The following is a 17,016-nucleotide window of genomic DNA, read 5'->3' as shown; positions in this document are numbered from 1 at the left end:
CTGGTGACTATTTAGAGCTTAATATTGTCTCTTTTTCTTTCTGGCTCCTCTCTCTGTATTACCTTGAGCATGTTGGTCCATATATCTGGCCTTTAATGTCACGCCCTCAAAGAGGCACGTTTTCCTCACGACAGCTCAGGTAGAAGTTAAGGCACCGGCTTTGTTGTTGGATAGTCCTGAGTGCAAGTTCTGAATTTACCAATTCCCAGCTTTTGCCCTTGGACAAGTCACTGAACTTCTTCTAAACTCCGTTTCCTCACCTGTAAAATAGGAATAAAGAATAGTGTGGGCTTCATAGAACTTCAGTGAGGACTTAAAAGGGTCACAGATACAAAGCATTTAGCTTATAGTACGTGCTCAATAAACACAAGCTCTCATTACTACTATATGCCCGAGTCATAGGGAAGTCGTAGTCTGAAGAGATCATAGGTACTGAAGTATTTTGAAAAGTTAAATAATCAAGAACTCTCTTTTTTTTTTTAAAAAAAAAGGAACTCTCTTGTGCAATACTTTCTTTTTTTATTTTTATTTTTTTTATTTTATTTTATTTCCTAAAAAAGAAGCCAAAGTTGCATGAGCTTTTAGACCCCACAAAACCACTTTGGGCTCTATAGTTTATATTTCAAAAACTTCATGTTTGTGAGCATATCGTGTGTGTGTGTGTGTGTGTGTGTGTGTGTGTGTGTGTGTGAGAGAGAGAGAGAGAGAGAGAGAGAATAATGTGCATAAATATGAATGTATACAAGTACAATTAAGTGGGTTCTTACTATGTATACATCATGTAACCACCAGTCAGGTCAAGATATAGAACCCTGCTTCCTTCATGCCCCTTTTCAGACAATATCTGTTCCCCCAACGTGACCCTTATTCTCCCATCACCCAAAATGAATCTTTCCTTGAGCAATATCTTTATTATTATTATCTCTAGAATCAGTGTAGTATGGAAATCGTGTTTTATAAGCGCCACTCTGAATCTGATCACCTTAAAATGAGGAGTTGTGTACTTTATTGCTCCCGGGTTCTCCCAGAACCAACCCAAAAGCTCTATCCGATCTCTGGCCGTGGAGGGCGCTGACAGATCCTCATGCTGTGCCCCCCACGCTGTGCTATTCACTTGGAGGGAAACAAAAGCCTAGGAGACATGGCTCTGCCTTCAGAGAGCTTCTAGTCTAGCTAGAGCAGCGGTTCTCAACCTGTGGGTCGCGACCCCTTTGGCGGTCGAACGCCCCTTTCACAGGGGTCGCCTAAGACCATCCTGCAGATCAGATATTTACATGACGATTCCTCACAGTAGCAACATGACAGTGATGAAGTAGCAACGAAAATCATTTTATGGTTGGGTCACAACATGAGGAACTGTATTTAAAGGGCCAGAAGGTTGAGAACCACTGGGCTAGAGAAACAAGCCTGAAGATGGAACTCTACCTGATGGTGAATGAATGAGTTCATGAAAAGCATGTCCTAGAGGAGAAATCTGGAGCTTCCTGAAAACCCTGGTATTGCCCCCCCCCCACCCCAAGAAGACTCCCAGATTAGCCACACTCCACACCGATGGTTCCTTTGCTTTGGAGTCACTAGGATATGGAAGGCTTGCTGTCTCGCATCTACTGTTGTGTCATGGATGTCTATGGGGCATGGTCTCCTGAAAGGAGGGTGCATAAAGTCCAATCCCCAAGTACTTGTTCCAAGACAACTCTGGTCAGAACGTGTGACCCAAGTCCTACATACAGGTCACTGATGTCTGTAAGATAGTGCACCCCTGGGGAGCAGTTAGCAAGCATGTGCTCCTCGTCACGGTAAAATATGGCTGTGCAGTATTGAGCATCAGGAAGCTGAAACTTCTGTAAAATATGGGATGGCACTTATTACACATATTGTCATCCAAGGAACTGGTTGAACATAAACTGCTCCGCATGGTTACATGTAGTGCGACAGTCCCTTGGGCAGGTTTTCTGTGATCTGTGGGAATAAAAGACACTCTTCCAAAACTGAAGACTCAATAAACAAACTGCTGATTGATCACAAGGGAAAAGAGAAGACATGAGCAGTTTCATTTCCCAGCGCTGGTCACTTTCCTGAGGATCTTAACTGAGGAAATGGCATGCTAAAGCAATGCATCATTTCACATTATCGCACATCACCCATCATTTCATTTAGTTCCTTTTAATAACATTCAGCTCTAATTAAAAGATAATATTTGTTGTAAATAGTTAAGCTTTTAAAAAAATTGTAAGCCAGACCCTGGCCGATTTGACTCAGTGGATAGAGCATTGGCCCATGGACTGAAGGGTCCCAGGTTCGATTCCCGTCAAGAGCACATACCTCGGTTGCAGGCACAATCGCCGGCCCCACGTTAGGGCACATGTGGGAGGCAACCAATCAATGTGTCTCTCTCACATTGATGTTTCTCTCTGTGTGTCTCTCTCCCTTCCACTCTATCTAAAAATCAATGGAAAAATATCCTCGGGTGAGGATTATCAACAACCACAAAAAATCATAAGCCAGTATTCACAAAGATCACATTTTTGTGATAAGGAGGCTTCAAGAAATTGTTTGGAGTTTTAGACTTTGAAGTCCATATGATCCTTGTAAGGCCATGTAAGCTCTCTTACTCGTGGGAATAGAAGTTAGCAAAACAACTTGGAAAACAGTTCAGTGCTACCTACTAAAGCCTAGGATTGCATACACACTGGCCTGGCCATGCAACTTCTACACATATACCCTAGAACTCTGGTTCTCAGGCTTTAGTGTGAAGCAGAATCCCCTGGAGGGCTTGGTGAACACACATGGCTAGGCCCCACCCCAGAATTCCTGTCTCAGTAGGTCTGGGATGGGAACATAAAATTTGCATCTCCAACAAGTTCCTAGGTAATACTGGTGCTCTTGGTCCTAGGACCTCATTTTAAGAACCACTGTCTTAGAAAGATTCTTGTGCCTGTACATAGGTAAGAAGATAAAAACAAAAATTTTCAAAGACATTGTTCCTAATAGTACCAAGCTAGAAACAATTCAAATTTCCATCCACAGTTCAATTGGGTAAATAAACTGGTATATTCATACCAGAAAACAATGTATAGCGATCAAAATGAGTGAACTCCAGCCACCTGCCTCAACAGGATGAATTTCAGGAAGCGTTGATGAATGAAATAAATAAGGCAAGAAAGTATACCTACAGCATGATTCCACCTATGTGAATTCCAAAGCAGGAAAAACAAAGCGATACTCTTAATGGTAAAACTGCAAAGAAAAACAGTAAATGGATTACTGTAAAATCCGACCAGTGGTGACCTGGGGTGAAGGGGAGGGAGGGATATAGGGACTTCTTGGTACTAGCAATAGTCTACATCTGAACCTCCTCTTGCTGTTGGATATGTGGGAGTTGGCCTCCTAATTATTATTTAAACTGTACATTTATATTTATACACATCTGTATATATGATACATCCCCTGACTAAGCAGAAGTTTTAAAAAATCATTTTATCTTCAAAGAAATGTTGCCTATCCCATATTTATTCTGGTTCTTTGATAACTTGTTTGAATTGTAGGATCTGCCCAATGGTTATGAAAAATAAATCTTTTATGCTTTCATACATATCATTTAGTTATTCTTCCAAGTTAACTATTAAAATGAAAGAATGATAGGATTTTTTTAAAGAAATATATTCTTGTTATAGTCAAATACATTTGGTGATATGAACTAGTGATGAATAAAGTGTTACACAGTAGAAGACCTGTCAGTCCTATTTGGAGAACAGATTAGAACCTTGTACAGTTAGTATGTTTATTGTCTGTACGTATATAATAAATCATGGTCGTCCCTATGGTTAGATGGTCTTTTAGACCCTGAAGATAAGAGCATGTACATGATGAGAGAGACTGATGGCTCTTTGCTGCAGTTGAACTGATTTACATAATTTCCCCCATACCAGTCTCATGAATGCAAGAGTGAAGACTCTTACAAACTATGTCCATTTTACGGAAGGAGAATCATTTTTGCAATATTTGTTTTTGCTGTTTGAAAGGAAGGAGGGATTGAATGTTGATTATATTGTGATGTCTTTTGCCTCCAAACATTCAGAGAGGAGGAGTTGGAAACATCCAAGCCCCGTGAGGATCCCAGGAATGTTCCTTGCTGTTTCAGAATGCAGAGTTAGGCTTTTCTTGATATCAGAGTCTTGCTTTCACATTTTATTGGGCTGAGTCTCTTTCTTTACTACACTTCGTAGTTTATCCCTTCAAAAACACTTCTTAATCCCCTTCTTACACATAAGTTTCCTTGTGGCACGGGCTGTGTTTCTCCTATTTGATCACAGTGTGGATTCCTGATTCGCATCTCCCACATGTTAAGTTGACAGCTGCATAATCCCAAAACGCATTCTTATAATGACTGCCAATATTTTATGATGACATCCCAGGAATTCGATTGCAGCTGCCTACTGATATGAGTGGTATCTTTATTATTTGGTGAGTTAACTAGACATAATAAGCGTATTTGTTGCAAGTCCAAGATGCTAAAAGAATGTATGACGTACTTATTATAGTGAAAAATTAGAAACAACTCAAGTGTCCATCAGTGGGGGGAGGGGTAGTTAATTAAATCAAGGAAAATACATCTGAATTTAAGTGTCAGGGTCCCCATTAAGCACTTTATATGCATCGTTTTATTTAACTTTCACAACAACCCTATGGAATTCCCACTTTATAAATGAGGACACTGAGACTTATCCAAAGTCACACAGTTAATAAATGGTACAACAGTAATTAGATATGCACGCTATAACCCCCAAATTCATTTCCTTCTCCAGTTACACTCTACTAGCTCAAGAATGCCAAAGCCTTAAGTGCTGTTGACTCTTCTTTCAAAGAGACTTGATTCAGGATGGCATTGGTTTGTTTGTGGGGTTTGTACTTGCTTAGTCCCTTCAGTTTTTTCACCCAACCCCCTCCCCTCTAACATCCGTCAGCCTGTTCTCTCTATGTCTCTTTCTATTTTGTTTGTTAGCTTATTCTGTTCATTACATTCCACATGTAAGTGAAATCATATGGTATGTGTCTTTCTATGACTGACTTGTTTCACTTAGCAAAGTACAACTCATAGACAGAGACAACAGTATGATGGTTATCAGAAGGAAATGGGGGTGGGAGGAGCTAGAAGATGGTAAAGGTGGGCAAATCGTGACAGGAGACTTAACTTTGCACAATGCAATATGCAGATGATTTGTGACAGAATTTTACACCTGAAACCTATATAATTTTATTAACAGATGTCACCCCCATAAACTCAATAAACATTTTAAAAAGATGACATTGGTCCACATAAATATGAAGAATAGGAAGAAGCTCATCTAATAGTAAAAACAAACATATCTGAAATGTCAAAAATAAATTATTTCTGAAGGAAATAACTTTCCTGTACTTTCCATTGAAACAAATTTTCAGAGCATACACCAAGATTCTAGTGATGTGTGCAATCCAAGTCAGGGATTTTCTTATATTTTCAGAGCCATTGGTCTGTTTAAAATGTCAAATTATGAGTGAAGTAAGTGAGAAGTCATGCTTTTGCTCAGACATGGTTATTGATAATGTAAAATATTACTTGTATTCTTATTTTTACAACTTTTTATTCTTTTAATATTTACAGATGGACAAAAGAGGAAGAAATCTTTGAGAAAGAAACTGGATTCACTAGGGAAGGAGAAAAACAAAGACAGAGGTAAGGAACAGAATGAACTAGAGGGAATACATCTTCCATGGAGCATAATGGTTGAATTTGGTGGGGTTTTTGAATTGCATAGATTTATGTGGTTCAACGCTATTACGTAAACTGGATTTCTATGATGGAATGTCATTAAGAACTGTTTGGGTCTACTCCTTTGTGTTTGAGTGGCCCTGTATTGAATTGATGAGTTCAGCTGGTTTGAGAAAAGTGTGACTTCAGCCAAGTTTATGGTTCTAATTATGATTCTGGCCAATCAGCTATGCATAGAGAGAACCTGGGTTGAGTAGCCATGGATAGCATCTCTAACGTTAACCAGCTGTCTGGCAAATCCAGATATTTAGGCATGGCTAGTTGAGTGAGAGTTTGGATTCGCCTACCATGACTACTGGAGAGAAACAGTCTCATCCTCATGGGTTACTGAAGATTAGCCATTCTCAGCATTTTGATGTTAGATCATTGCGTGCTTATTCTTTGCCCTATATGTTTTGGGAATTGTTGACTCTCTTCATACTGTTTTGTGTACCCTTTTGTGTCTACTTAGGGAATTGACACTTTAGTCATTCCTTGTGGTCGTTTCAAACTAATATTAATTGAGCCCACACAATGGGCACCTGGCCCCCGTTAGCATAGTACAACATTCTGTGGTTTGTTTCTATGAAATGACTGCTGAATGGTGTAGTCATATGAATGTATTTTCATTTTATGTGACAGAGTAAATGAGTGTTGAGTAAGGAGAGCCGTGTGCCTCACCTGGGAAATCTTTTATATAACTATTGAATTTCTGCTTGATGGAAGGAAATAAAACTGGAGGTATAAAAAAATAAACACATTGGAATCAATATTGGACAACACCTAGTCCACATCATCGATCCCAGACTCTATACCCATATCTCGAAAAGGGTCATGCTAAAGGGTCATTACATTTGATTCTTTGGAACAGGGGTCCTCAAACTTTTTAAGCAGGGGGCCAGTTCACTGTCCCTCAGACCGTTGGAGGGCCGGACTATAGTTTAAAAAAAAACTATGAACAAATTCCTATGCACACTGCACATATCTTATTTTGAAGTAAAAAAACAAAACGGGAACAAATACAATATTTGTATTTGCATGTGACCCGTGGGCCGTAGTTTGAGGACCCCTGCTTTGGAATAAAAGGAGATACAGAATTCTAAAGAATGGAAAACCAACATTTTACTTCCCATAGAGCAGTGGTCGGCAAACTCATTAGCCAACAGAGCCAAATACCAACAGTACAACGATTGGAATTTCTTTTGAGAGCCAAATTTTTTAAACTTAAACTATATAGGTAGGTACATTGTTATTAACTTAATTAGGGTCCTCCTAAGGCTTAGGAAGAGCCACACTCAAGGGGCCAAAGAGCCGCCTGTGGCTCGCGAGCCGCAGTTTGCCGACCACGGGTACTGAGCAGAATGAGCATTTTTGTGGGAGATGTTTCAGTTCTCTCAAGAGAGAGAGAGATGTATGTGTGCTTGCTTATATCACAAAACAGCAGGAAGCAAGAATGGATGTGAGCAGGGAAGGAAGGGCCAGGGGAAGTCATTGACCAATATGTACTGGGCCATTGGGCATTTTTCAGACCAAATCATATTTATGTATTATATAGGCGCAGCGAGAACTTGGCAGTGTTCTACAAGGCTGCGCAGGGAGCTGGCTTGGGGAGAAATAAAACAGGTCCTGATGCTTCCAAAGGAAAGACACATCACCCATCCAACTAAGGGGAGAAAAACACGGCTTCATGGGAAAAAAAATGGTATTTTTTCTTATTTAAAGTAGCTCTGATATTTAAAGAGAAGGCGTCCTAGGCTTACATGAAGCTTAATTCCATGGCATCCTTCCCGAACCTAAAGTCCTGGGAACCAGTGTGAGGGGCAGCATGTCGGTCTCACACACTGAGTTGGTTCACAGTATTTTCTTCCATTGGAATACTAGCATTTGAGTTCATAACAGCTGCACATGTGAAAAATGATAATCACTTGAATCCCAGAGTAAAATCAGGAAAACAGGAAACTCGAAATGACCTCTTGGGTTAGATCATCTAAAAATAAATGGGAGCCGCTTATTAGAATCAAATTGCTTTCCCCATAAAGAGTGATTCATTAAATGTTTGGTACACCGCTAAATTAATGGATTCAATCAGAATGAATCATGTCCTGTATTTTATTTAATCGCTTGACATAATATAGAACAGATCATGTGACATTCCTGCATCCCTCCTGCCACTTAAGCAGTGCCCGTGTGACTTTTGATTTCCATATGAAACTAATTCAAGACGGATGCTGGTGCAGAAAACATGTTTTCTTTTTTTTTTTGTTCCTGTGTCAAAAGGCTATATAAATATTTTATTTATTCTTGCCCTCACTAATTTTTTAGTTTTATACATTTATAAAGAAGTCACGAAAAGTTTAAGTGTATCTATAATCAACAGGTTTTGGGTGCACCAATAAAGCATTACTTTTTTTAACTTATCTTTATTGTTAAAAGTATGACAGATGCCCCATTTTTTCCTCCATTTCCCCCATTCCCACTGCCACCCCAGGCCTTCACTGCATCACTTCAAGGAATATATTCGAAGAAGCCTGAAACACCAATCAGAAAGTATATATGCACCCCTGTGTTCATAGCAGCATTATTTGCAATAGCTACGATCTGGAAACAGAAAACACATTGTCATACGGAATAGTTCCAAGCCCTTCATTTCTCTTAGTTAAATTGCTTGGCAACCAAAAAGTATTTGTAAACTTTTAGAACTTTAGAAAAATCTCTTGCTTGTATCCAAGAGAAATCACTTGGGGGGTAAAGGGTTAAAGATAACTACTTTGTTCCAGTGAATGTGGTTCCTAATCACAGCACCAGGGGTATTGAGCCACCATCAAAGTGTCGTGGAGGGGGTGGCTTGATGGTGTGTTTAAACAGATTGCCACACCGCAGGGTAAACATGAACTTGGGGTGGAAGGAGACAAGACTGGAAGGAAGACGCCTGATTCCAGAGGTGGAATCACTCCTGCTGAGGACAAAGCCCAGGATGGGATGGAGGGAGTGGATGAAAGAGGTGGCATGCATGAAAAAGGAAGAGGAGACTAGGTCAAGGAGATGGGATGACAGAGGATCAGATAGGCCATTTCAGTAGATGGCCAAGCCACCCAAGGGGATGGTAGATTTTGGAGGGTCATGACCATGAGTCGAAGTCATTGACAATAGAAGATACCAGGAGACCAGGGGAACCTTGCAATAGCCCGTTTCTGCTGCACCGTGGGAAGAGGATGATCTGGGAATGGCAGTAGGGAGCAAAGGGGATGTCATGCCTGACCCCACAGTTCTTGGGGAAGGAGAGTAGGCAGTTGCTACTGATAAAAACAGCACGGGAAGCCGCCTCCTTGATGAACACATTCCATAGATAGGAACATGAGACACATTGTTCCTGGCCCCCAAACAGTGCGTCCTGGGTAATGTTCTTATGGTTTTAAAACCTATTCTCAACTTGATTACCCACCATCATCACGGGTTCCTTTTATCCACTGATGGAAGAGCTTTGAGTCCTCAGATAAGCGTGGGTGCTCAACTCTTTATTTACACATAAAGGAGGAATTTGCTCAATATGCTTGTGATAAATCCCCAATTTCACAATAGCCATATTTTGAAAAGCAAAAATATTTAAGGAATCATATCTAGAATTTGACAGAAACTAGACAACGGCAGCACAAGTTGAGTGGCACAGGGAGGTCTCCTTTCTGGAGCTTGTAAGAGCCCTCGGAAGAAAGCAATGAGAAACTAAAGAGACTACATCAGAATGCTATTACTGAAAGAATAAACTCAGCCAGGAGAGGAAGCCCATTAGAAATAAAAATCTGTGATAGGTGGCTACGGCTCTTGATTGGGGAAAAAAGAGAGAAATAAAAATTGGGGAGAATGACTTCACATATTCCATCTGTTTCATTTGTATTCAGTTATTCCAATTTACAAGTAGAGTGACAGACTCTCAGATATTAAAAGTGACAGATTTCCAAAGGAAACCCATTTTTCTTCGGTTTCCCCCCAGGGATATTAGAAATCTCTAAATGAGACTGGTTGGTTTTCCTTGTATAGAAAATGCGGCTCGGAGAGAAATCAATAGTCCCCATCTCATATTAAATTCTGCTCTGAGCAAGCCTGCATGGGCAGGCACATGTCACTTGAGATATTCATCAATATCCTTTTTTGCTGTTATTGTCCCTAATATTCTGTGTAGCTGTCAACCTGGCCATCCACTTGTTTCTAGACTTTCCCCAACCTTTTTTTAAAAAATATATTTTATTGATTTTTTAGAGAGAGGAAGGGAGAGGGATAGAGCGTTAGAAACATCGAAGAGAGAGAAACATCGATCAGCTGCCTCCTGCACGCCCCCTACTGGGGATGTGCCTGCAGCCAAGGTACATGCCCTTGCCTGGAATCAAACCTGGGACCCTTGAGTCCTCTATCCACTGAGCCAAACCCGTTAGGGCTCCCCAACCTTTTTGAAGTCAGACTATTTGATTGTTCCCATAGACAAGAGAGTGCTGATTTACATAATAAAACCTGGGTGCACAGCAGGTGGTCTGCTAGGGCCCCATTTGGTTTCTCTTTGCTGGTAGTGGGAGTGGCCTTTTATAAGGAGCATTGCAGTTTGCTACACTGGCCACACTGATCACTCAAAACAAATTCCTAAAATATTTTTGGGATTATTATATGCCACCTGGTTTGTTGATGGAGAATTGTAAGCATCTGCAGAAAATCCCCAAATGCTAAGCCAGGGTGCCGAAGGCTTAATTTTCCACTTAAAAACGAATTGCAGGTTTTGATAGACCCAGAGGTGCAGACTTTTCAAGTGTTATTTCTGCTTTCAGTGTAGACATGGCCATTAGCTCTGTGATGTTCAAAATGGTGCCATGTGCCCTGACTGGTTTGGCTCAGTGGATAGAGCATCGGCCTGCGACTGAAGGGTCCTGGGTTTGATTCCAGTCAAGGGCATGTACCTTGGTTGTGGGCACATCCCCAGTAGGGAGTGTGCAGGAGGCGGCTGATCGGTGTTTCTCTCTCATCGATGTTTCTAGCTCTCTATCCCTCTCCCTTCCTCTCTGTAAAATAATCAATAAAATATTAATTTTTTTAAATGGTGCCTTGTATCAAAGAAGAAAACCTTTAAAGCGTCTTTCCACCTGATTTAATGTTAGCTTTTTCTTTCGAAGAACAAACCATTTTACAACTGTTTTCTCTTGATCACTCTAGTTTTATTTTTTAAATTTTTTTAAATATATTTATTGATTTTTTACAGAGAGGAAGGGAGAGGGACAGAGAGCCAGAAACATCGATGAGAGAGAAGCATTAATCAGCTGCCTCCTGCTCACCCCCCACTGGGGATGCGCCCACCACCAAGGCACATGCCCTTGCCTGGAATCGAACCTGGGACCCTTCAGTCCCCAGGCCAATGCTCCATCCAGTGAGCCAAACCAGCCAGGGCACTCTAGTTTTATTTATAGGGGTTATAAAAAGAATGGCGAGGCTAGACTCCAATCTGCTGCTGCTAAGAGACCTAATTTTGCGTCTAAAAGAAATCATTTAATTTAATCATTAATGCTCTTCACCATGAATCTAAAATGTTGCCAATAAAATGCCTGGCCCTGCCCAGCCGGCATGGCTCAGGGGTTAAGCATCCACCTATGAACCAGGAGGTCATGGTTTGATTCCCGGTCAGGGCACATGCCCAGGTTGTGAGGTCGATCCCCAGTAGGGGGCGTGTAGGAGGCAGCCGATCAATGATAGTCTCTCATCATTGATGTTTCTCTCTCTCTCCCTCTCCCTTCCTCTCTGAAATCAATGAAAATATATAAAAAAATAAAATGCCTGGCCCTAAAGATTGGTGTGCTTATGATATATCTGTATACACATTACTGTAGAGATCCAGAAAGCAACTGGATGTACATCTACAAATAAAGCCATAGATTTCTGCATTCTGCTCCTTCTCCAAAATTTTCCTCACTAGAAGATTGGACAAATTGTATCTGGGGCCCTTCACCAGATAGTTAATGGCGGGACTCCACTTTCGCATGTGGTCAGCAGAACAGCCTGAGCACAGATCAGGAGTGACAGCCCCAACCCGGCTGACTGGAGCCAGCATGTGGGGGCAAGCAACACAATGAAAAAAACAGACTTCTTTCCAAGTTGCTCCTCTGCCTCTCAGATTATCATGTCATGTGATAGCTCTTTCACTGGGAACTTCAAAGAATATCCACTTAATTGAATTTGCCTTTGCTTCATGCATTTCTCTATCCTAGCGCATTATGGACACTATTGCATTTATTTACATATCTGACTCTGCACTCCGCCACTCCACTCTCGGAACCTTCCGGGAGCAAGGACTGGACCTACCTTTCACAAGCTGTGTACTCCCCATTGTGTAATTTGACGTGGCACATAGTAGGTCTTCAATAAGTGCCTGTCAACTGAATGTATCAATGCAGAGTCTTACCATGCCTTGTAAGCTTTGCGGGTTCTTGAGACATACAAATTGAGGACTAACTCTTTGTAAAACTGTGTCCTCATGAGGATAAACTATTATGTACATTTTATCAAAAATATCACATTTCTCTATAAAGTCATTTCCTTTCAACCATGCTTGAGCTATGTGGAGAAAAACAAGAGGCCGAGAAGTCTAAAACCTATAATAGTTATGCATACTAGCTTTCCTTATTGAAATAGAAACTTTGGCCACTCTGATCAACACAAAAGTCATCTTCTTATTTGGATTGAGCAATCAGTTCTTCCAAAAACAGCCATTTGAATATGTCTGCCCTGAGGTCTCACGCGTCAGTGAAAGTCTCCACGGATCCGGTCTTTCTCTGAAAATGAATGTTTGTGTTTCGATTCCAGAATTCATCCCGCAGGCATTTGGAATGCCCTTGTCCCAAGTCATTGCAAATGACCGGGCCTACAAGCTCAAGCAGGACTTACAGAGGGACGAGCAGAAGGATGCATCCGATTTTGTTGCCTCCCTCCTCCCATTTGGAAGTAAAAGACAAAACAAAGAACTGTCCAGCAGTAACTCATCTCTCAGCTCCACCTCGGAAACACCGAATGAGTCGACGTCGCCAAACACTCCGGAACCAGCTCCTCGGGCCAGGAGGAGGGTGAGTTGTTCAGTATTTTCTCTGTAGCCAATGCGAGGACAACCAAGGGTGTATGAGCTTATTTTCTGAGTCTTTGCTCATGCAAAAACTGGAAATGTCATTTGTGTCCAGGTATGTCAACAACTCCATTCAGGGAGAATTTACACCGGCTCTATGGCACCTGGCACCCACTCAAAGCCTTTCCCTCATCCCTCTCAAAGCCCTCGGGTACCCCTCCTTGTTTACACATATGTCCTGTGATATCCCGAACATTCTACATCACCATTGATCCTGGTCTGTTGCAATCTTCTGTTGTGTTCGGAGACTCTCCCATGAGACCATGAGGCTGGAAGGCAGGGCTGGATGTTTTTGTTCATCTCTTCATCTTCAACTGAGAACCGTGCCTGGCCCAGTGAATTGCTGCTGGTTTCATAAACAATCTTTTTCCTGGAACTTTCTTTTTCTCAGACATAACCAGATATATATGTAAGCAATACTGATATGTTACCATTTATTTAGTGAGTGCTGTGTCTAGGCACGGTACTATTATTTGGCATTTCAAATTTCACATTTCAAGTGAAGAAAGCTGAGTTTTCAGGAAAGCTGGTTGGTGACTGGCTGAGTCCGTTGATAAACATTTCTAAAACTTCCCAGGTCACTGGGAGAACTTCTCTCTCTTTTCTCTCACCTGGAGGCTCCCAATTTTTGTCACCTCCAGCCTTTGACTAATGCCCTAGTTAAAACCCCAGACCAGTGGTTCTCAACCTTCTGGCCCTTTAAATACAGTTCCTCATGTTGTGACCCAACCATAAAATGATTTTCATTGCTACTTCATCACTGTAATGTTGCTACTGTCATGAATCGTAATGTAAATATCTGATATGCAGGATGGTCTTAGGCGACCCCTGTGAAAGGGTCATTCAACCGCCAAAGGGGTCGTGACCCACAGGTTGAGAACCGCTGCCCCAGATACGTCTCACTTGAAATCCATATTTCTCCATCCGCCCCCAACATTCAGGACCTCTCCGAGATAGAGGGGCACTCGAGCCACTTTGAATTTGCATGATGGAATTGTTCTTCCAATACTGTCATTGTCCCTCAGACTGTCTGTCCAAACCCATATATGGCAATGACAACAAGACTCTACAGTAGAGTTTTCTGGTAACCTAAGCCAGTGGTCGGCAAACTGCGGCTCGGCAAACCGCGGCTCTCGAGCCACATGCGGCTCTTTGGCCCCTTGAGTGCAGCTCTTCCACAAAATACCGGCTCTTCCACAAAATACCGACTTCTGCGCATGGGCCACGAAGTTTCAATCGCACTGTACGTGTGCGCCCGCACGTGGTATTTTGTGGAAGAGCCACGCTCAAGGGGCCAAAGAGCCGCATGTGGCTCGCAAGCCGCGGTTTGCCGACCACGGACCTAGGCCTATGCAATTGGCCTCCCAAATGCACTTTCCTCTTGTCCAGGATTCCCAGGACATCAGCAGCCAACTTCTTCCTCCACACTTCATCTCAGAATGCGTGACTACACAGGCATGGCTGGTGCCCTGTTCCCTGCCCCTGGGCCTTCACTATTCCTAGCAAGCTGGCCTTCTCACCTGCCAGCACCTCATCGCTTTGCTGAGGGCTTTCTCTGATGGCCAGAGGAGCCCACCCAGGCCGATGACAAGCTGCACGGACTGAGTGAGGCATTGACACCACCTCCCTCCCCCTACCAGAAGCTACTCTTTTTAAAAAAATATATTTTATTGATTTCAGAGAGGAAGGGAGAGGGGAGAGAGATAGAAGCATCAATGATGAGAGAGAATGATTGCTCGGTTGCCCCCTACACGCCCCCTACTGGGGATCGAGCCTGCAACCTGGGCATGTGCCTTTGACTGGAATCGAACCCCGTACCCTTCAATCCATAGGCCGACGCTCTAGCCCAGCGGTTCTCAACCTGTGGGTCGCGACCCCTTTGGCGGTCGAATGCCCCTTTCACAGGGGTCGCCTAAGACCATCCTGCATATCAGATATTTACATGACAATTCATAACGGTAGCAACATGACAGTTAGGAAGTAGCAACGAAAATCATTTTATGGTTGGGTCACAACATGAGGAACTGTATTTAAAGGGCCAGAAGGTTGAGAACCACTGCTCTAGCCACTGAGCCAAACCAGCTAGGGCAGGAGTGACCATTTCTTAACTGAGGAGCCCTTAATCGATGACTCTTGAGACTTGGAGTATAAATACCTCAGCTCCGTCACACCTGAGCAGGGCTAGCTCAGGGGTGTTTGATCCACACTGTCTCCCAGGGCCCCCCATGCAACTGGACTCCAGCTGCCCCTGGTGGTCATAGGCCGGGTGAGGCTCCCATCAGGGGCTGCTTTCTCTTCCATGTCTCATTTCCCCACTCCCCTGCAGGTGGCTGCGGGGACCACTTCCCTGAGAAAGTGCTTTGTGCTGCTTCTGGGGGGAAACAAACTAAGACTGTTTTATTTGTTTCTTCACAAGATTTCTCTAACTACCTCATTCATTGAGTATGCGATGTTTTCTTGTTTTAAGGAACAAAGTGGTTGCGTTCAAATATTTTAATTCTATGTTTGCCCTCTTGTCTTTCATTTGGAAAATGTTGTCTATTGTTGAAATTGTCACTGCCAGTATCTTACCCCATGTATGGACGTCTTCTAACTTTTTCAAAAGATGTTTGGTTTTTTCCCCTCACAATATACAAGCAGCACAATTAAATCAAGCAGTATTATTTCAAGTCTGATAAATAATTATAGGTAAAAGTATTCCTGGATGGCATCCGGGGGAAGCTGTTTTTATCTTCTCTGTCTGCACTCTTTGCTCATGGCTATGTGTGATTTGCAGGGCGCAATGTCAGTGGACTCCATTACAGATCTTGATGACAATCAGTCTCGACTTCTAGAAGCTTTACAGCTCTCCTTGCCTGCGGAAGCTCAAAGTAAAAAAGAAAAAGCAAGAGATAAGAAACTCAGTCTGAATCCTATTTACAGACAGGTTCCCAGGCTGGTGGACAGCTGCTGTCAGCATCTAGAAAAACATGGTAAGCAGACCTGTCTGTCAGTACTAAAGACTTTCATTAATTCAAGCATCATTTACTTAAGCACCCAGTTTAACTCTGTGTTCACTGGATCAAACTCTGGGCCAAAGTTTCCTTTGTGAAGATAGTTTATGGCCCTAGCTGGTTTGGCTCAGTGGATAGAGCGTCGGCCTATGGACCGAAGGATTCCGGGTTCGATTCCGGTCAAGGGCAAGTACCTCTGTTGCAGGTTCCGCCCCGGCCCGGGCTCTGGTCAGGGTGCGTGCAGGAGGCAACCAATCAATGTGTTTCTCTCACATCAATATTTCTCTCTGTCTTTCCCTCTTTCTAAAAATCAGTGGGAAAAAATTAATGGAAAAATATCCTCGGATGAGGATTTTAAAAAAAAGCTTATGGATGTGTTTGCTTAAGAGATTCCTGGGCTAACCAAGATTTTGGGGGGAACATCTACTTGATGGCATTCAGACTACCTAGACCCCAAGAGTCTTCAGAAGTAACCTTTGAGGCCAAGCAATTTAGGGGAGGGCAAGATCTGTTGGACTAGGCCTGTCTCCAGGATCCCCTTCAAACAGAGAAGACCCACTTTTATCTTTTTTTATACATTGAAGTCACTCATAAGGCTTCCTTTAAAAAATAAGAGTCCAGATTCTTTAAAAAAAAAGATTTGAAAACCATTTCTTGCAAGAATAGAAAATACATAGTTCTGGTATTAGGCATATAGATCTATCACATGAATGTGACTGGAAATTTAATGATATTAAGGAACTATTGTTGAAATGCCTAATGTGTGATAACACTTGTTTGTTTTAAGAGAGCTAATTGTTTAAGAGCAGTCTCTCAACCTCCACAATAACCCCACTTCTAGGATATGATCCTAAGAAAATTAGAAGTGTGAACCGAGACCTATGTACAGTTGTTCATAATAGGGCCATTTATAATGCAAAACAAGTGCATATGTGTGGGGGGACCTATATGCCAGTCAGGGGGGAATATGAAGTGAATTGTGGCATATTCATACTATAAAGTATTTGCATGCATTTTAAATGACCTTTACAAGGAATTTTTACTGGCGTAAAAAAAATCTTATAGCATAATATGGAATAAAAACAGTA

The 17,016-nt window shown here is 42.1% G+C and overlaps 1 protein-coding gene across 2 annotated transcripts in view; it reads left to right on the top strand.

Annotated features, from left to right (window-relative positions):
- Positions 1-17,016, top strand: part of ARHGAP6 (Rho GTPase activating protein 6) — a 307,447-nt gene that overhangs the window by 224,493 nt on the left and 65,938 nt on the right. The window contains exons 3-6 of one of the 2 annotated variants that reach the window (XM_014528839.1): positions 5,642-5,713; positions 7,344-7,490; positions 12,623-12,879; positions 15,712-15,907. In XM_014528839.1, the coding sequence (XP_014384325.1) occupies positions 5,642-5,713; positions 7,344-7,490; positions 12,623-12,879; positions 15,712-15,907 (672 nt within the window). The remainder of the gene's footprint in view (positions 1-5,641; positions 5,714-7,343; positions 7,491-12,622; positions 12,880-15,711; positions 15,908-17,016) is intronic. The other variant, XM_014528840.1, reaches the window with a different exon arrangement.

This window comes from Myotis brandtii, unplaced genomic scaffold (assembly GCF_000412655.1).
Source record: "Myotis brandtii unplaced genomic scaffold, ASM41265v1 scaffold655, whole genome shotgun sequence".
In the NCBI taxonomy this organism is placed as follows: domain Eukaryota; kingdom Metazoa; phylum Chordata; class Mammalia; order Chiroptera; family Vespertilionidae; genus Myotis; species Myotis brandtii.
Note: the sequence above shows the minus strand (reverse complement) of the source record. Positions and strands in the feature narration are given on the sequence as shown.